Source organism: Leptonychotes weddellii, chromosome 16 (assembly GCF_054177405.1).
Source record: "Leptonychotes weddellii isolate Sample4059 chromosome 16, ASM5417740v2, whole genome shotgun sequence".
Lineage (NCBI taxonomy): Eukaryota > Metazoa > Chordata > Mammalia > Carnivora > Phocidae > Leptonychotes > Leptonychotes weddellii.
In genome coordinates, this window is record NC_138384.1 from 31,644,218 (window position 1) to 31,664,941 (window position 20,724).

At 46.4% G+C, this 20,724-nt stretch overlaps 1 protein-coding gene across 1 annotated transcript in view; it reads left to right on the top strand.

The window, feature by feature from the left end:
* LOC102744452 (ATP-binding cassette sub-family C member 12) overlaps positions 1-20,724 on the top strand; it is a 97,452-nt gene that overhangs the window by 10,979 nt on the left and 65,749 nt on the right. The window contains exons 5-18 of the mRNA XM_081807890.1: positions 375-522; positions 1,204-1,437; positions 5,149-5,322; positions 6,158-6,305; positions 6,468-6,616; positions 7,934-8,041; positions 9,113-9,373; positions 11,047-11,118; positions 13,477-13,601; positions 15,289-15,361; positions 17,024-17,227; positions 18,474-18,611; positions 18,691-18,787; positions 20,324-20,447. Of these exons, the coding sequence (XP_081664016.1) occupies positions 375-522; positions 1,204-1,437; positions 5,149-5,322; positions 6,158-6,305; positions 6,468-6,616; positions 7,934-8,041; positions 9,113-9,373; positions 11,047-11,118; positions 13,477-13,601; positions 15,289-15,361; positions 17,024-17,227; positions 18,474-18,611; positions 18,691-18,787; positions 20,324-20,447 (2,055 nt within the window). The remainder of the gene's footprint in view (positions 1-374; positions 523-1,203; positions 1,438-5,148; positions 5,323-6,157; positions 6,306-6,467; positions 6,617-7,933; positions 8,042-9,112; positions 9,374-11,046; positions 11,119-13,476; positions 13,602-15,288; positions 15,362-17,023; positions 17,228-18,473; positions 18,612-18,690; positions 18,788-20,323; positions 20,448-20,724) is intronic.

Consider the following 20,724-nt stretch of genomic DNA (forward strand, 5'->3'; position numbering starts at 1 on the left):
CACAAGAAGCCTATCAGATTTGTCATTTAAATGCAATGTGTGGACCTCATTTGGATCTTGACTTGGGCAAACGAACCATAAAAACATGTTTTTGACGTAATTAGAGAAATTCGAATACACACCGGGTATTAAATGCCATCAAGGAATTTTTTATTAAATATGTAATTAATATGTTACATTAATATATGTCAATTAATAGTTTTTAATAATTAATAGTCATTAACGAATAACTATTGTATGTCACTGTAGTTTTTTTAAAAGGCCTTGTCTGGAAGAGATACGTACTGAAGCATTTGTAGATGAAATATGTCTGGGACTGACTTGAGATACTCTATGCAAAGAGAGTTCACTGGCTCAGTTTTCCTCTTTTGAAGGCTCTGCCTCCTTTGGGAAGAAGAAGTCTCAAGACATGGGATTGAAAAAGCTTCAGTGCTTCGAGTGATGATGAGATTTCAAAGAACAAGGGCTCTCTTCGATATGTTTCTGGGCTGCCTCTTCTCTGCCTTGGCCGTGTTAGGCCCAGTAAGTGGCTGGCTTCATAAGGTTTGGGGGACTCCAGGCTTTAGAGGTTAGCACGTCCAAGTCCCTGCCTGGAGCTGGGGATTGTTTGTCTCTCAGCTACACTCAGAAGATGAAGACCTTTTGGAGGTAGTAGAGCTAGTACTAGTTAGGAGGGTGAGCTCTGCAGCTATTGCTTGGGTTCAAACCTTGGCCACTTAATTGCTGGGTGACTTTGGGCAATTTGTTTACCTTAGCTTCTTCAAGGAACCCCATGACACACTTAGTGGTAGACCTCATGGAAACCCTCATGTACAAAATGGAGAGCATGACATTACCTGCCTCTCAGAGTGAATTTTAATGAGATAAATATATAATGCTCCTAGAACATATCCTGACTCAGTACAAGCTAGCTGCTTTGAGAAGTGGCTGAGCAGCTCTGGGAATGTAGGTGGCAGGAACTAGCGGTGTCCTCCAAGTACCATAGTTAAGATGAATCAACTTGATTTCCTGTCCTCCAGGTCCTCGGCCCAAGAATCTGACTGCAGAGAGTAAGTCTCATTGTCCTAGCTGGGGTCACATGCTCACCAGTTGGCCTACAGAGGGTAGGGTACTTTGACCATGCAGCCTAGACATAGGACAGGTGCAAGTCTCTCCAGAAGAAAACTGGAGCACTGAGTAATCCAAATTCCTGCTTCCTTCTAGATGCTGGTTATACCAAAGATCCTGGAATATTCTGAAGCGCCATCAGGGAATATTGCCTATGGGGTGGGACTCTGCTTTGCCCTCTTTTTCACGGAGTGCTTGAAGTCTCTGAGTTTGTGCTCATGCTGGGTCTTAAACCAGCGCACAGGCATCAGGTTTCGTTCTGCTGTTTTCTCCTTTGCCTTTGAGAAGCTAATGCAATTTAAGTCTCTAACACACATCACCACTGGAGAGGTAGGTGCCTGGGACTATATTGGAGGTCACAGTTGCTTAGCCTTCCTCCAGACATCCCAGCCCTGGGGGCTGAGGGAGGGAGGAAAGGGAGTTAGGAGAGAAAGGAAATAATTCTTAGGGTGTGTGTGGATAATCATCAACAGTTGCCTCTGAGGACATAAGAGCAGGTCAATGGTAACTGAGGGAGATGCCACTTGCATTCAGAGGCTTTGGATAAGATTGATTCATTCATTCAACACATACTTACTGAGGCCTACTCTGAGCCAGACCCTGCGCTAGGCCCTGGGGGATATAGCCGTGAACAAAAGGACACAAACCCTCAGTAGAAGCACGTTGGAGAGCGCATCCCCTCAGTCAGCCTGGGGTGGAGGGTATGGATGGATGGGATAGCTCAGGGAAGTCAAGGGAAAAGCAATCGTAGATCACCTCTCTGAGGGTTAATTCTTATCTGCAAAAGAGGAGTCCTTAGAGCTGCTTGGTGATTGTTCTGGGGCTATCAGTTCCCTGCTCTTGCTCCTCCTGCAATGTAACACAAACAGACAAATGTTGACAGAGATTGGAAAAAGATGCTCCAACTTATGACCCAGGGTCATGGGAGTATTGGAATTTCGTACATTTAGTTTCACGTTCCCTAGTCCTCTATTGCTTACCAGTTGCCTTGAGGAGCAAGAATGACTTTTATATTGAAACAGACATTTAAATTTTTGGAAAAGGCAGCACTGCTCTGACCCCTTACCCTCAAGCTAGACCCCTTGGTGATTTGGCATCAGCAACTGTCCAACCTTGCCTCCTCCCATCTCCCCTCCTCCAGCCCTAGATTGGCTTTGTCCCTTCAGCCAGGCTGGGCTAACCTTCAGTCCCCAGGCCTTTCCACCTCCTGGCAATGTTGCTCACATCACCCCCACACCCTGCCCTTTTATAATCCCACTCATCCTTCATGGATGTCCTCTCCTTCATGACAATATCGCCAAACCCCACCATCCACCCCCAGCCCCCACCAAGCGCAAATCTGGCTGCCCCACTAACATGAGCCCCCTTCAAAGACACAAACCCTTTCAGATTCACCACTCTATCCCTCAAAATGCTGACATTTGAATTACACAGGACAGATGTCCGAAAAAATGTCTGCTAAATTAAGCACTGCCATCAAGTGGATGCTTCTCTAAACTCATCTGGTAGCCAACATAAGATATTTGTTATCATCATTACCCTTATTCTTCACCATTTTATTACTCCTGTAACCTGAGGCAACTTGTTCAGTCTCTGAAGCTGTGGAATAATAAGACCAGCCTTACAGGATTGTTGTCTCATAGGATTAAATGAGTTAGTACATATAAAGCACATAGAAAAGGGACAGCAGTTCAGAAGTGTTAAATTGTATTGCTGATTTCTCTTAGGCCTTGAGCATGGGGACTCCCTGTTGTCCTGCATTCGACTGAAGTTGAGATCTGTGGCAGCCCTTCCCCCAGCCAGACATTGTCCCCAAGACTTTACCTCATTAGCTCAGTCAGTCTTCTGACAACCCTCTTATGAGGTAGTTTCTGTTATTGTTCCTGTGGTCACAGAGGTAGAAACTGAGGCATGGAAGGAGTAGGAACCGTATACAAGGTCATGGGATTGGAAAGCAGCAGAGCCTGGCTGCAGGGTCTAGGCTCTGAACCAGTGCACTTCCCTGCCTTGCCAAAGAGACTTTCTGCACTGAGGCCTGCCCTGGTTCCTTTTCCTGTGTCTCTGTCCTGAGCACCTGCTGGGTGCAAGGCCAATTTCCCCCAAACAGCCTCATGAGCATAAGACAGAATGGCCCACTTGGAAGTAGCTGCTCACGTGAGGAGTCCTATTGCCTCCATAAATTTTATTTTTAAAATTAATTTAAAAAAACCCCTGCATACGTTCTCCTTGGAAACAAAATAAAGTAGAATAGATGACTCCCCAGACCCCGTCACTTCCCTAATGCCTGGAGGTGACCACCACTATCAATTCGGCTTGTGTTCTTCTAGACTTTTTAAAGTGTGTTTAGGTACACATGCAACTTACCCATAGAAAACATATTGTATCTTGTGCCTGTGTTTTTACATAGATGATACTAGATTTTACAGTTTTCTGCCACTTTGTTTTACTAATTGAAAATGTATGATATAATTTTGGGGGTGAGTTTTTACATCAAGGATGCTACATCGTCTGTGCTGTTTTTGAAGTTTTTCTTTCCTCCTCGTTATGTCTTAGCCTTCCATGTTAACACATGCAGATCTTCCTTGTTCCTTTTCAAGGATGCTTACTTATAATTGTAGCATTTCCTTCCCCCCTTCCATTTTTATTGAGATATAATTAACATATAATGTTGTATTAGTCTAAAGGTATACAAGGTAATGATTTAATCTGTGTTGCCAAATAATCACTACCATTAAGTTTAGTCGCCATTCATCACCTTACATAGTTATAATTTTTTGCCTGCAATGAGAACTTTTAAGATCTACTGTCTTAGCAACTTAAAGATACACAATACAATATTAACTATGGTCACAATACTTACTTATAGCTAAACATTTTGACCACTTTTATCCATTCCCCCCACCCACCTTAGAGCATTTTCAATGTGGCAAAATTAAGTGTTTTATATGCATTATCTCATCAATGCTACGGAATAGGTTGTATTATTATTCCCACTTTACTGATAAGGCAACCGAGGCACAGAGAGACTGGGTAATGTGTCTTTGGTTCTACAGCTAGTACATGACCGGCCTGGGACATGAACTCTGACAGGTTGCTCCAGGACCCAATATTATCTAATACTCCTTGGGTGGATGCTTTAACCTTTCCCTCCCAATGGACATTTAGAATGTTTCCAGGGTTTTGCTGCTAATAAGCACAGCTGCAATAGATGTCCTTATATGTGCTTCCTCTTGTGTGTGTGAATGTTTCTCAACAGAGAAATGAAATAGCCAAGTCATGGGGTTTGTGCAATTGTTAACTTTTAAAGATACTGTTCAACTCCCTTCCAAAGTGGCTGTACCAAGCTAGGATCCCTCATACACTTCAAATTTTTGTAAAGATTCAGCCTGGGGCCCATCCTGGGAACTAGAAGGAGATCAGTTTAAAGTGAAGAGGAAATCACTTCCTAAGGCATTCAGATTGGTCATTCTAAAAGACATTCATGATTTGGGTCCTTAAATATTTCTTGATTTGCAGTGTCAGCTTTTATGTAACATGGAACTGGGCAGTATGTGTTAGGGAGCAGGGCAGTGACAGAAGACTCTATAGCAAAATAGAAAAAGAAGGATAAAAAGATTTAGCTCCTGCCTAAAAAATTTCAGCCATCATTAGTAGTAGTAATAGTAGAATGAATAGGATAGAATAAGGTAGAAGACTAGAAGTAACTCTCTGGGGAATCTGGATATGAGAAGTAGTAGCAATAGTACAGTAAAATATAACTTTTATTGAGCACAGCCCATGTGCAGATACTTTATATTTCATTGACATCCTCACAACAACCATATAAAGTGGATATAGTTATTCCAGCTTCACAGGTGAAGAAGCTGAGGCTCAGAGTGGCATAGTAATGGGCCCAGGGTCACACAGAGAGTAAGAGGAGAGCTGTGAACTTGGTATTTTTGTCTCTACCATCGTGCCTCCCAAGCCTTCACATCCCCGGCGCATGTAGCCCCTTCTAGGTACCTGAAGAGGTGATACCTGTGGGGCTTTGCTGTCTTACAGGCCATCAGCTTCTTCGCCAGTGACATAAACTACCTGTTTGAAGGAGTGTATTACGGCCCCCTGATCTGGCTCATCTGCTCATTACTGATTGCCTGCACCGTCACCTCCTACCTCATTCTTGGACCCACTGTGCTCTCCGCCACTCTTTGCTATCTCCTGATTTTACCAGTGGAGGTAATGTCTTTCTTTGCCACCCGTTGGATGTTGGATGTTCCCCAGAACTCCCAGGGCTCTGGAATCTGGGGTACTTCTGAGTGGAAATATTGACTCCTGTTGACTGTTGATTCTATTGTGGTTAAGTTTCAGCTTCCATTTCTGCCTCAAGCTGTTCTCTGGCCACAATGCTGGCCAAAGAAATAAGAGGTGAATATGATGTGTGAAAGTCCATCTCATAGATTTCCGTGAGGGACCCTCTGCTTCACAGACTTTCCTTAGTAGATGTCCTCTATGTACAGGTTTTTGTTCCTTCTCTTCTACCCAGAATGTGCTAATGTAATAGCCCAGATGGCATTTAACATTTGGCTGAGCACAGTATAAGGGGGGAAGGGAAGCAAATTTGCTGACAAAGATTCAGGTGAAATAAAATTGGGCAAAACAGGAAGTGACTCTTGGATTATGTGTGCTCTGAATTACTGAAATCAAGGGTTTTCCTCCCTCAGCACAGATATTCTGATCAAAAGGTGATTGTAACTGTTGGTGGGGTTAGGGTTCCCAAAGGCAGAGGAGTCATATTTCTGTTTAGTTAACCTGGCTTGGGACACAGGAGAGAAACACCCCCGGGATGTGTGAGACAGGTGCTCTAAGGCATGATGGAGAGTTTCTGTTGGAAAGTCTTCAGCAGGACCCTAGAATTTAGAGTCACAGTGGATTCCAACAGGGCAGGATTAAATCCAGGTATTCAGTCCACATCTGGATTTTACCTTTGGACATACTCCTAGTTGCCATACTTATGCCTGGGTGAACTCTCCTGCCCTTGTCAAAAGAAGCTGTTGCTGCATCCTGATTGCAGGTGTTCCTGATCAAAAGGATTGTTAAGATACACAATCACACCTCTGAGGTCAGCGACCAGCGCATCCGTGTGACCAGTGAAGTTCTCACCTGCATTAAGCTGATTAAAATGTATGCATGGGAGAAACCATTTGAAAAAATAATTAAAGGTACAGAAAATCTGGTTTTCTGCTCAGTGCCTTGGGATGTCATGGTGGGCCAAGCCTCTCACTCACCCTTTGGGTTGTTCTTTCATGCTCTGGGAGTTGTTTGGTGCTCTTTGGAGAATATTCTTAGGGTTAATTTCAGTGCCTTTGCTTTTTATCTCTCAGACCTCAGAAGGAAGGAAAAGAAACTATTGGCAAAGTCTGGGATCATCCAGAGCCTGACCACTGCCTTCTTGTTTATAGCCCCCACAATGAGCACAACGGTGATGTTCCTCATCCATACATGTTTACAACTGAAACTCACGGTTTCAGTGGTAAGTGCTTGGGGCGCTTTGCTTTTCCCCCATATTGATAGGGACTTTTTCTTTTATGTCTTTTCCTAGATCATGTCCCTCAAAGATCTGAAGGTTTTGCAAACGGATAATAGATGTTGATTTTGATTTTCCAGACTTTTAGGATGCTCAAACTCTCTTCCATCTCAATCTGTCTGAAAAACTGACATCCCTTGTATAGCAACTATGGGAGGGAGGGATGACAAAGTCATCTGGGGATACAGGGGAGGTGAAATGTGTAGTTAAAACCCTGATGATTCTGATACATGCCTTGAGGTTGAGAATCCTAAATTAAGGAGTTTGTTCGAACCCAAAATAGGGCCCTGAAAATACACCTTAAATAAAAAGCTAGAGCTTCTTTTGCCTTCTCTTTGTGGTCTGACCCTGGCCCAGAAAAGCTGCAGCTGCCTTTTAGGGGTAGAATCCCAGTTCTCTGAGGAGAAAAGCCAGGGGGCTTCTTTGGGAGAGGTTGGAATCCAGATGGGGCTTGGGGAAGGACACTGCACCCAAAGCAAGAGGGGGGGAGCATTGGAGAGTCTGCCAAGGGTTCGTTTGTGCTCCAGACAGCAGGCACTTCTACTTGGTCCAGGCACGCACCAGAGAAGTCCCCTGAAGGCTTGAGGGTGGACGCAGGGGCTTTTATAGGAGAAACTCTCAGCAGGAGTTCAGGGTCACACTACACTCACACAGTGAAGGATGAAGAAGGGAGTGGAGGTGGGGTGTGGATTGGAAAGTCCCCAAGGTATTTTAGGTCATATTCTGAGATCCTGAGAGCCGTAGGTGGTCTGCTGTAGTCAGGAAAAGTCTCCGGGAGAGAGTGAGGCATGGATTAGGCTTGAAGTGCAGGGACATTTGAAATATTAGAAAAGAGTAGAATATCTAAGGCAAGGAAAACTGAATACGATCATAACAGCAATAAGAATATCAAGCTCTGTTAGCAGTAAACAAGCTCTCTCACATGTACTTTCTCAGTGTTTCCCTGGACTTTATTCCTGTACCCACTTGATGATTTTGACACTATGCAAGTGGGAAAACTCAGCTTGTTGGGGGAGGGGACCTGGCCAAAGTTGCAGAATCACCCGGTCGCTAAGCTACAACAGGAACCAGGCCTACAGACATGGAGCCATTAAGACGAGTGCTCTTTCCCCACTCTTTCCAGTCTCCCCAAAATACTGGCTCTGTCCCTGCCACGGGACGGACCGGCCTATCGAAAGCTGCAGGGTCTGGCTCTGTGGCTTCTGGCTCCCGGATGGGGGCCTCAAGGGGTGGCCCTCACCACCTCCTCCTCTCTTTGCCCAGGCCTTCACTGTGGTGGCCACCTTGACTCCCATGAGGCTGTGTGTATTCTTTGTGCCCTTCGCAGTAAAAGGCCTCACGAATTCCAAGTCTGCGGCGGACAGGTTTAAGGTAAGTGGTCAGAGGACTGTTTACATGGCTCTCTGTTTGGGTGTTCATTTGCCTTCAGCCACTGAGATGTTCCTCCTGAACGTGACCCCAGGGCAAGGCAGATTGGCTAACTCAGTGACCTCCTGTACCCAGGCTGGGGTGGGGGCTGGGAAGACAGATTAATCAGGCCCCAGGGAGTTCTTAGGATAGTCTATACAAACCAGGTCTCACACAGGAGGTCTACAGACCCTGTCCAGGTTTGTATAGGGTTACCATGATGGTTTTGCTTTAAAAAAAAATCATATTTGTTGCTTGCATTTAAAAACCTGGAAATTCTACATAAAAATCGGATTTCTGGATTTTTCTGAATAATCAGAAGATCTGGGAACATCAGACCCACATTTTGCTGTGGCTACAAACAGCTGGAGCTGAGGGGATAGTTGCCCTATTAGATGAGGCAGTGAGATCCAGTTTGCTGCAGACCACCGCTGAACATCCACTACCTAGAGATAAAACCATTGTCCAAAATGTCAAGAAGTATCTTTCTAGATCTCTTTCTAAGCTAATCTCCAGGGAGAGACGTATGCCTCTAATTTGACTGCAGTGAGATCATACTTCCCACCCCCCTCTTTTATTGCTAGCATTTCCCCATCAGGGAGAAGGAAACACAGAGAGGAGTGACCTGCTCATGGTCACACTTTGAAATGTATGGCCCCCAACAGTTTCCCACTGTGTGTTACATGGGCAGACCTTTTTACTTTGAATAGTTATAAATGAAATTTAATTAAAAAAGTGGCACATCTGTCTAATGATTCCACAGTGTTGTCACCCATGTAAAATGAAACAGGAAAGAACAGAGTGGGCAGTTTGCAGATATCAAAGAGTGGCCCAGTGGTCCAAAAGTTGGAAGACCCTGATCTAGAATTCCCACCAGCAGAACCTGGCTCCTTCTGAACTAGTGGTGGTTCTTCAGGCTTTTACTGTTTATTAGTTTATAAACCAGACTGATAGGCAGGCCAGCAAAATGGGCACACATTCCTATTAGACTAAAGAACTGAATTCCTCCTTCCTCCTTTCTCTTTGTCTGTGCAGAAATTTTTCCTCCAGGAGAGTCCTGTTTTGTATGTCCAGACACTGAAAGATCACAGCAAAGCAGTGGTTTTGGAGGAGGCCACCTTGTCATGGCGACAGACCTGCCCTGGGACTGTCAAAGGAGCCGTGGAGCTGGAGAAGAACAGGCATGCTCCCGAGGGGATGGCCAGGGCTCAGCCAGCTCCAGGAGCCCTCAGGCCAGAGGACACAAGGGACAGCCTAGCCCCAGAGTTGCACAAGTTAAACCTGGTGGTGTCAAAGGTAACCTTATCCAGGCAGGCTGGCTGCCAGACTTTCGGGGCCCAAGGCTCAAGCTTCCTGACACTCCACCATTTCCTTGGCTAAAAACTGCCGTCTCTAAATCCCTCTTTTAAATACAAATTGTTCACAGAGGGCAAGCACAGGAAATCTTTCATACTTCAGTGGGAATCAACTGATCATCCAGAATTTTTTTTTTTTTTTTGAGTAACAAGGCCCAGACCTGTATGCTCTATGCTGGGAGAGAAGGGGAAGGAGACTAACATTTATTAAGTTGCTAGTATGTGCCAATTTGGTTGTTCTGTGAACTCACCTTATCTGTCTTCTTCTCTGACTAACGTTTGCAAGGGCAAGCTTCCCTTCTTGTCCAAATTTTACCTCTGCACTTTCAAGTCAAACTTGATTGCATTCCTCCCCTCCCACCAACGCAGTCCACTGGTGACATTCGTCAGCTCTCTCCTGAATCCAGCCGCCTCTCACCAACCACACCCCCCAAACCACTACCCTAGCCCTAGCCACCATTGTGCTGTTCCAGCTCCTCTAGGAGCCTCCTCATCAGTCCCTCTGTTTCCACTTTTGCCTTCTTACTATCCATTCCCGTGCGGCAGACAGAGGGCTCTTTCTAAACCATAAACCAATTCAAGTCACCCTCTTGCTTAAACCCCTTCAGGGACCTCCCGCTGCACTTAAGATACAGCCCAGGTATCCCCCAAGCATCCTGCCCACAGCTTTCACCTCTTCTCCCACTCCTTCCCTCCACACCAGCTACACTAGCCCTCTTTTTTTTTTTAAAGATTTTATTTATTTATTTGAGAGAGAGAGAATGAGAGAGAGCAAGCACATGAGAGGGGGGAGGGTCAGGGGAGAAGCAGACTCCCCGCCGAGCAGGGAGCCCAATGCGGGACTCGATCCAGGGACTCCAGGATCATGACCTGAGCTGAAGGCAGTTGCTTAACCAACTGAGCCACCCAGGCGCCCATACACTAGCCCTCTTGTAGCACTTTGGCAGCCAACCCGGTTGCTCCCACAGCCTGGAACGACCAGATCTTCCTGTGTCTGGCTCCTTCTTATCATTCAGGTCTCAGCTGCAATGACAACTGCTTTAAGAAGGCTTTGCTGGCCAACCCATCTAAAATTGCTTTGGTTCATGGTAGCCAATTCGTTTTACTTAAATCATTTATCATCATCTGATACTTTATTTATTTCATGGTTTATGTCTCCTCACTAAAATGTAGCATGAGAGTTCTTTTCTTCAGTACTTGGTATGATGGGAGAAACTCAAACACTATTTGAGGGAGGGGTGAATGAATAAATGAGTGAATGTATGCATGAATTCTGTGAGGCTGGCTTCACTGTCCCCATTTTACACATGAAGAAACCGAGGCATGGAGAGGCTAAGTGACTTGCCCAGGATCATAGAGTAGAATAGGTGCAGATCTGGAATTCAGGTTTCTTGCCCGACAGGACCACCTATCCATGACCTCCTGTCTACCACCTCCATGTAACTTCCTTCCTTTGAGGTTGTGGCGTTGAACTTTGCTAGTCTGCAGGGCCTTGGGGTGGGTGTGGTTATTTGTTTTCTGTTTGTCCTTTTGTGTTCAAACAACAGGCCCACCCTGGGTGAGTAGGAGGGTTTGTGCTGTCCCAATGCCACTCTGTCCTCCTTGGCTTTGCAGGGGACCATGTTGGGGGTCTGTGGCAACACCGGAAGCGGCAAGAGCAGCCTGCTGTCTGCCATCCTGGGGGAGGTAAGTGACTTGTGACTTGTGAGTGCATGCATGCGCAGTCACGGGCGGTCCAGGGACTCCCAAGCTTGAGTTCCCCCAGTCAGCCACACCATCGCTTTCTTGCTCAATGGGATCTGAGCCAATACACTTTTTATAAATTGAGAGCAGTTGGGCATGCACCGAGGGGGAGGTGTGTTATAAATATACCTCCTTCTCATCCTCCAGCCAGGAGTGAGACCTCTTAGATGCCCTGGAGGTCTGCCCTCACCTGTTCTCTGTGCTCTCCCCACCCTGTTTGTAATCAACCAGCTCTCAGGGTGATGATACAGTGTGTCTCCACTTTTAATGTGATGATAAAAATCATTCCATGAAGCCCAACTCAGAATGGGACATGTGTCCCTTGTGAGACAGCATCAGGAGTGCGATGTGGAGGGAGAAGGGAGGAGGAAGGAAGGAGGGATGGGGGAGAGGAGGCCCTCCCGAGTGGGATGGGACAGTCTCACTTGCACTCCAGCTGTAGAATTTACATGTCTGCCAGGTGCCCCTGCCCTTGAGATCTGAACTGTCCAATTCCACTGTCGGTGGATATTCTTGAGGTCTGCTTGGTCTGTAGCCAGGCAGACATGTGACTCAGCCCACCCTTTCTCCAGTTTCCAAAAAGCCCCAACCTGTTCCCCCCAAACAACTGAGGTCATATTGCACACCTCTCACTGAACAACACCTTACAACAGCCACAACTCCTGGTGTGCATTTATGGCCACCTCCCCAAGGGGGTTCTCACCAGCACTTCCCCGCTCAGCCCCAGCCTTTCCCAGTCCTGGGCTTCTCTCTCTGCCCCCTCCTTTCTCTGCCCATCATCCCTCCCTCCCACGTTGTTGGGAGAACAAGAAGGTTCTTCCTTTATCCAGCTTCTCCCTCAGCTCCTTCTCCCAAATATTATAGCCGAACTTATCATCTCTTTGGAATGTATCGTATTGTCCATAGAACTCTCTCCCGATAGCTCACTTCTTCATGCTCCACATGTGATGGCCTTGCCGCAACTTCTTGGAAATGGGGAAGATAAGATTCAACTTTAAAAAAAATAGTAAACATAATTTGAATAGTACTTACATGCCAGGCCCGCTGCTAAGAGCTTCCTATTTTTTTTCCTTCAACCTGAAAACAACCACATGAGGAAGGCACAGACATTATGGCCAGTTTATAGATGAGCAGATGAGGTTCAGAGAGGTGACTTGCCCAAGGTCACATGGCAGGCGAGGGGGGAACCAGGGTTGAAACCCAGGTCCACATGGTGTCAGAGCTTTGCTTTTCCCCATAGCAACATTTTCTGGTAGCCTCCATCCAAGGCCACCTTTCTGTGTGGCTAGTAATTTCTCAGTTTCCTCTTGAAATAAACCAGTCACTGTCCATCTAACAAAGGAAAAACAAAAAGATGTCATTTTAAAGTTTTGTTCTTGTTAATTAAAGCCTGCCTCCAAATCAGGCATAGGAACATAGAATCATAAAGAGGAAGGGGCACAGGATGATGAGGTCTAATGCTGGGGTGGTAGGGATGGGGGTTATGGCCTTTTTTTAAACTCTGTTTTTAAATTTATCAAACAGAAAAGTGGGAAGACACTAAAGACCCTTATACCCACCTCTAGATTCAACAGTTGATAGCATCTGCATTTTTGCCACATCTATGTAGAAACACATTTCGTAGAACAATTTTTAAAAAGATTTTATTTATTTACTTGAGAGAGAGAGAGAGAGAGAGAGAGCGAGCCCACAGAGGGAGAGGGAGAAGAAGGCTCCCAGCTTGATCCCAGGTCCCCAGGATCATGACCTAAGCTGAAGGCAGACACTTAACCATGTGAACCACCCAAGTGCCTTTGTAGAACTATTTTAAATTACAGAGATTATGAGACTTTCCCATTTATTACTTCATCATGATGTCCCCCAAATAAGAACATTTTCCCATCTGTGCACAATGACATTATCACACCTAACAACAATGGTAATAATTCTGTTGATATTCAGGGGTAGTCAGAGATGACCTGGAACTTCCTGTCTTGCTGTGAAGAGCATGGACACACCACTTGCTAGAGAATGGGGCTGGGGAAATAAGAGAAAAAAGAATATGGGGTTTCTTCAGTGCAGACCTTGGATTCAAGTCACAGCAGGAACTGGCCTGGCTTAGCTCTGGCGGCTGCCCCATGTTCCCAGGACCTTCCCTCAGACTCACTGGTGGGCCTGGCAGGACCATGTTAAAAGTGCCATTTACATAAGAGAGCCCCAGGAACCTGGAGGGCGGTGGGGCCCTGGGCCCTGCAGCTGCTGAGCCAGGCAGGGTCCTCCCCTGTTCTGCTTGGTCCTGAGGCTGGACTCACTCTGCTGCAGATGCACTTGATGGAGGGCTCGGTGGGGGTGCACGGAAGCCTGGCTTATGTCCCCCAGCAGGCCTGGATCATCGGGGGTAGCGTCAGGGAGAACATCCTCATGGGACACCAGTATGACAAGGCCCGGTAAGTTTCTGGGAGGGTCCAGGAGGGACACAGGTGCATGGGGCTGGTTGGGGGAGGGATGCCCTGCAGCTAATAGTAATTGGACAGCTGCTAACCCTTGCTGAGAGCTCACTTATATGCGTCAAAGAGAGATTATTATCATATCCATTTTCTAGATGAGTCATCTGGGGCCCCAAGAGGTTAAATAATTTGCCTAAAGTCACAGAGCTTGGAGGATATGCTAGAATCACGATTCGAACCCAGTTGTTATCAGAAACTTCATGTGTAGTTGTTATACTCTATGAGTCAAAATAACCCTCCCCCTCTAAAAACATTACTTTAAAACTTCGTTTGTGTTAATTAATTCCCCACCTCTAAGTTGAAAGGGTGATGAGGTCATGTGAAGTAGAAGAAAACAGTTTGGATTCATGGTCTGGTGGGCCGCCCACCACCATCCTTGCCCTTCGTGGCCTCTCCCTCCCAGGGTCCGGGGCTAACCTGCTTGAGACACGCACTTGGAAGTCTGTTCAATGGAGGATCCACAAAAGCTTCTCTGAATGCTACAGTCGTGCTTCCAAGTCTGGTGGACCCTGGCCTCCTATCACTGTTTGCTTGATGTTGCAATCTGCACCCATAGCAACACTGAGGGGCATGTAGGGGTGTGAGATCTCCAGCTGGCTGTCCTGCGGGCTCCGAAACATCAGGTCCAATACCAGCTCAGGGGCACCCTGCTCGCCCAACCCCCATCTTGCCTGCTTCTCTTCCCAAGTTGCCCAACTCAGTTTAATGGCATCACTGAGCTGGGTATCCCAAGGAGCCTGATGCCTCCTCCTCTGATACTTTACGTCTAATTGGTCACCCACCTTGGACAACTCTATCCCCTAAATAGGTCTCGTCTTTCTCTCTTCTTCTCCGTCTCCACTGCCAGTTCTTGCCTGTGATCTCTTGCTTGAACCGTTCCCACTGCCCCTGCCTTTGGCTCCCTGTCTCCAGTCTTCTCCCGCTCTGCCCCTGCATCTTGGGTCCCGCCTCCAGGGTAGTCATCCCAAAACATAGCTCTCACCGTCATTGCTCTGCTTTCAGACTGATAGAACTCACTGGGCAGTTTGGAAGTATTTGGTCAAAAATAAAAATGCCCCAATTGTTAGACTCAGCACTGCTAGGTAATGAATGCATAGATAGTGTCCCCAATGGGCACAAAGGCCCATCTATAAGAGTGTTCACACTACACATTGTTCATAGTAGCAAAAGACTAGAAACAACCCAATGTCCATCACAGAGGCACTGGTTAAATAGTTTATGGTGCAGCCATATAACAAAATATTATGGTGCCGTTAAAACAATACAAAGCTATATATGCTGCACACAGACATATACAACCACGTTATTTCTGAACGAATACGTAGGAAACTGTAATAGTGGCTGCTTCCGTGGAAAGCAACTCAGAGTCAAAGACGAGAGAGACTTGATTTTCACTGTCTCTTTTTGTTGTTGTTCTGTTCAAATATTTACTAAGTGCGTGTATTAGACGGAAAGAAATGAAGGGAAGAAGGAAATGCAAAAAAAGCCTCCCATGAGTTTATTGTTAAACTCAGGATCAAGTCCAAATTGCTTAGCATGGAATGCAAGACCTATCTCTTCCCAGCTTGGGAAGGCTGGAGGGCCTGTGGCTGGGCCACTTGTCCCTTTAGCAATCTGTCCTTCGCAGGTATCTCCAGGTGCTCCATTGCTGCTCCCTGAACCGTGACCTGGAAATTCTGCCCTTCGGAGACATGACCGAGGTGAGTGGGAGGCGAGCATCCCCCATCTCTGTTGTGTTGGTGCCTTTGTAATGGTTTTCTGGGATCCTCAGGCTGCCTCCCTGGGTAGGTAGAGGGGGGGACTCCAGCTGTTTCCCCGAAGCAGCCAATGGCCCTGCAGCTGCTGCCTCAAAGCCTTCTCCCCCCAGGGAGGAAACTGGGGTTCATCTTACAGTGAGAGTTGGCAAAGAGCCTACCTTACCCCACAAGGATGGGGAGCTGACCTCGAACTCCTCCTTTTGGAGCAAGAGCAGTGGAGACCCAGTGAAAATGAGAAACCTCCCATCCCTCCCCATTTCCTCCCCTCTCCCACCTCCCGCCCTGCCCCCTCTGGCCAGCTCTTCTTTTGCCAGTGGGAACAGCCACCATGGCTTCCCAGGGGCAACGCCAGTCACACTTTCTTGACAGTTCGCCATCCTTCACACCTGTAGACACCTTTAATCTACATAAGACCTTTCTGAGATAAAGCAATATTGTTGTATTATCTGTTATCTCAGTCTGCTGAGCACTTGCCAGATGCAAAAGACTACTGTAGCAACTTGAACGCATTGTCTTAGGTGAGCCTCAGGTAATTCTAGGAGGTCGGTGCTCTTATTATCCTTCTTTTAAAGGTGGGTCTGCAAACCTTTGACGGCAGAGTGCTCAGTTGTCTCGTTCAGGGTTATCTCTTCAGTAGAAGGAAGAAGGTCTGGTCTGTAGAATGGCATCAGTAAATATGGACCTCATCAAGCTTGAGGTTTAGATGAGTTGATACATACAAAGTGGGGTGAACATGCTCAGCTGGAGTGGGTGTTAGCTTATCATGCGAGCACAGTAGGCACTTAAGTAAGCATCTGCTGAGTGAGGACTGAATGCGAAACTAAGCCTTGGCCCCGGGCAAAGCAGCCTGTCCAAGGGCACACGGTGCTGAACCAGAGGCAGCGCAGTGACTAGAGGTCACCCTGCTGCTCTTTAGACTCTGCTGCTTTTCTACAGAGACCACAAGAGTTCATGGTAGAGCAGGGACTGGCACTTAGCCCCTGGCGCCCTTGTCCTCAGGGCTGACTGAGGGATAGGCCAGCCAGCAGATGCCTGGCATGATAGTCTGCACATGCTGTTCAGTAATTCTGGTTGCTTGTTAATGACTCTTAGTATCTCCTGACGGCGTAAGGCGTTGTGTAAGGTGGTCCTTCCCATGACAGCAACAATAGAGCCCCTTCTGGCCATTGTAGCCCTGTCCTACGGAGTTGGCTGTGCTCAGTGCCGTCTTCAACAACGAGGGCTGATGGTCCTGCAAGTGGATGGTTGCTGTCAACAGAGATTTAAAACCCAAATAAGATGTAAGGAGGTGCTCTTTCTTAGGAATGATTTGTTTTATTAACTAAATTGCTAAAGTTTTAAAATGTCAACTGAGATGTTGAAGGGTTTAGAAACATTGCATCTAATTGTGAGTTATAAGATTTTAATTAACTGAAAATCAGTTTTTCATTCCCTACTAAGCAAATTTTGAAAAAAAATTTTAAATACTAGGGGTGCCCAATCACGAGGTGTCTAGGAGTGTGCACTGAGGGGGTTCAGTCTGTCACATCTGGCCACCTGGCTGGTTTGAGCACACCTCACTGGGCTCATCCTCTAGACACAGTGCCTTTGGCTGTCTGTTTGCAGATTGGGGAGCGGGGCCTCAACCTCTCTGGGGGGCAGAAGCAGAGGATCAGCCTGGCCCGTGCCGTCTACTCTGACCGCGAGCTCTATCTGCTAGACGACCCCCTGTCCGCTGTGGACACCCACGTGGGGAAGCACATCTTTGAGGAGTGCATTAAGAAGATGCTCAGGGGGAAGACGGTCATTCTGGTGACCCACCAGCTGCAGGTGACCACCCTTCCAGGGCTCTGGCCACGACTGATGGCTAACGTAGATCCTCACGTTTCTGCCATTGATTCCGTAACAACCTCACCGTGGCTACCCCTTCATCTCAGACTAGACCTCAACATTTGAGGAGCATTGTAAAAAACCTGGATCTCTTCTGCTTTCCACGTGGAGAGGACAGGCTGGTAAAAGATTTCTGTGGCTGGTAAAAATTGAAACCAGATTTGAAGGTCTCCTTCAAGATTTTATGGGTTGGCTCCTGCTTTTAAAGTTATGGAAAAAGAAAACAGATCTTTCAGAGAAGAATTTCCCAAGTCTCATGTTCTTTGATGAAGTGCAGTGACCATGTGGGGGTGGGGCTGCCTCTTGTAATGCCTTTACCCTAGGTATTTCCATACTTGGTTTTGGCCTCAAGACGTATTTATTATTTATCCCTCTCCTTCCATTTTGGCCTATTTTGGGAAGGGTACAAAGTATTTCAGACATAAAGACAGTTTATAAAATAATCTACTGAAAACCCATGTGTCTATCACCCACATGACATGAACACAGATCGCCTCTCAGATTGCATTCTGTCCCCTCACTTTGCTATTGGTCTTTCTCGTGCAGGTCTCCATACCCTTACAACACGTGTATAAATCTCTAGACATGATAAAGTGTCCTTCTGCATATTTTAAAGCTTTATATAATTGACAGTTTACTTTCTATGTCCTTCAGTAATTTGCTTGTTTTGCTCGACATTATATTTTTGAGATCTTCCATGTTGATACACACAACTTGATTTAATTCTCACTGATATAGCATTCCAATATCTGAATATACCAGAATTTATTCCCCTTGGATGGACATCAAGGTTGTTTTCCATTTTTCACTTTTACAAAAAAAAAAAAAAGTGCTTCGGCGTACATCTTTTTATATGTGTCTTTTTGCACATTTGCGAGTTTGGTGGAGTAGAGGTTTAAGAGTCCAGTTGTTGGTTCATAATTCTTAAATATTTAATTTTACTAGATATTACTGCCAGTCCCAAGTATTTACACTAATCTATAACAACACCTACCTTTTACGAGAGTTCCCTATACCTCCAGTCATCACCAGTGCTTGGACTTACGCAGTGTTTTAAGATTTTTGCCAATGTGGGTATACAAAATAACATTTTATTATGATTTAAATTTACATTTTCCTTTTGAATGGTGAAGTTGAATATCTTTTTGTATGCTTACTGAAGGCCTTATTTCTTCTGACTCTTCAGTATTTAGCATTTTGTGACCAGATCATTTTCTTAGAAGATGGGAAAATCTGTGAAAAAGGAATTCACAATGAATTAATACAGAAAAAGGGGCGATACGCTGAACTCATCCAGAAGATGCATGGAGGAGGAACCACACAGGTAATTTCCACCCCACCGCATCCTTACTACCCACAGGGAGGAACACCCCCTGCATTCATGGCATGTGCTTTCTCCCCAGGACAAACCGCAGGACACAGCAAGGCCAGCAGAAGACCCTCAGGTGCAAGGGCAGGCCCAGACCACCAGCCAGGAAGAGCCTCTCCATGAAAATGCTGGTAATGGTGCTGGGGAGAAGGGAGAGCACATCTGCCAACCTGCCTGGCTCCTCCAGAGGTGCTGGCACCTCCTCCTGGACCCCAGACGGGGCCATGTCCCTCACTGTCTAGGATCCTAGACATCACACACACAGGTTATAGATCCATGTAGTTGAGGGCTGTGGGGTGCGGACTGTGCTGGTCAGGAGGCCTGAGGATCCTAGAGGTGAATGCTGTGGGAGGCAGAGCTGAGGGTGTGCAGAGGCAGAGGCAGGGTGTGGGTAGTGTTGGCCCGGAGCAGCATAAATTTAACTGTAAGGCATTTAGACATTCATGCATTACATGTTTGTTGAAAACAAAGGTATTAGAAATCAGAAATGAATTGGGCCCAGTCTTGGATATCCAGAAGCTCAGGGCCTTGCTCTTCTCTAAGACAGGGCAGCAGGGCAGAAAGACAGTTCTGGATTTGAATTCTAGCTCTCTGCTTACAAAGTTCCGTGACCTTGGCCAAGCAACATAACCACTCTGAACCCTCATTTGCAAAAGTGAAGGTAATAGTGCCTTACTTTGCAGTGTTGTCATGGAGGTAAGATGCAGTCGGGTGTAGGGAGGCCTCAGGATAACGCCCGACATAGTGGAGCCTCCTGTCACCAAGAGCGTTTTAAGCTGTGAAAGTCGGAAAATGAGGTGAGCAGAAAAATATTTGGAAGGAAAAAGTGTAGATCACAGAATCAAAGGAAAAGTTGAGGAACCGGGCCTCAGCAATTTTAGGGTGTAAGTAGCCCGAATAGGTGCAGAATTTTTTGAAGAAAACCTACTCCAAATATTTCCCATCCTAGTGTGAGTTCCCTCAAGATTCAAATTCCAGGAAGAGAGCCCTCTTCCCCAGGAGAAATTAGGGTGTTATTAGAAGGGAGAGCCTCAGGCAGAGACAACAGACAACCCCACAGTGCTGCTTCCTGTTGTTGCTCTCATCATTAGCAGCATCTACTGGTACTTTCATGTACTGCTCTCCCTGCCCTGCTCTAGGACAAGAGTCTGCCTGAACTAGTGCTACAGCTGTTTTCCGAGGACTTCTCAGAAGCATATTGCTGCAAAACATCTTAGCAACCATCTATATAGACCTGCCAGTTGTCAGATGAGGAAACAGAGAGGTTAAGTGATTTGCCTGAGATTGCACAGTATTGTAATGACCATTCTGGAACCCAGTTTTCTGGTCCCAGATCATTGCTTTCTTCATTCTCTCCTGCTGCCTCTCCCACCCCAACAAGTTCTTGGAACCCCCCCCACCCACCCACCCAGGGTTATTGAATGGCTGGAGACGAAACCTCTTTCTGGGCTCTGGAGTCCAGGTCAAGAGTTACCTTCAGCAGAGTCTTCCATGGAAGCATGCTGGTTAGAGTCGGGCTTGGGTAGGGCACAGAAGCTGGAAGGTGAGGAAGCTGGTAAAACATGGAAGCCAGGGGAAGAACGCTTTGTAAAAGCTCTTCTTGACCTTGAGAGACACGCAAGCGATTGAAAGTCATATCATTTCTTTCTTCTCTTACTCTCACCCAGTGCTGGAAAATCAGCTCACAAAGAAGGAGAAGATGGAAGAAGGGTCCCTGGGATGGAGTGTCTACCACCACTACATCCGGGCAAGTGGAGGTATGGTCTGTCAGTTTTGCCCGGGGCTCTCTCTCTGACTGGCCCTGCCCCTGAAACTGGGTCAGATTGGAATGTGTGCAGTCATGCAAAGCAGGGAGGCACAGGGTAGTCATGCCAATCAGGGGCTTGACTTGCACAATTCCAATCTCAGCCACCATCAACTATAGTAACTCTACCACCATAGTCCGTGCTGGAAGTTAGGTTTCATGTTGTGTTAAAATGTACCTGGGATTTATTTTAATCAGATATGGTAAGACATGCAGACATGGAAATGTCACAAAGGGAGAAGTTTATGTTCACAGATCCCTAAA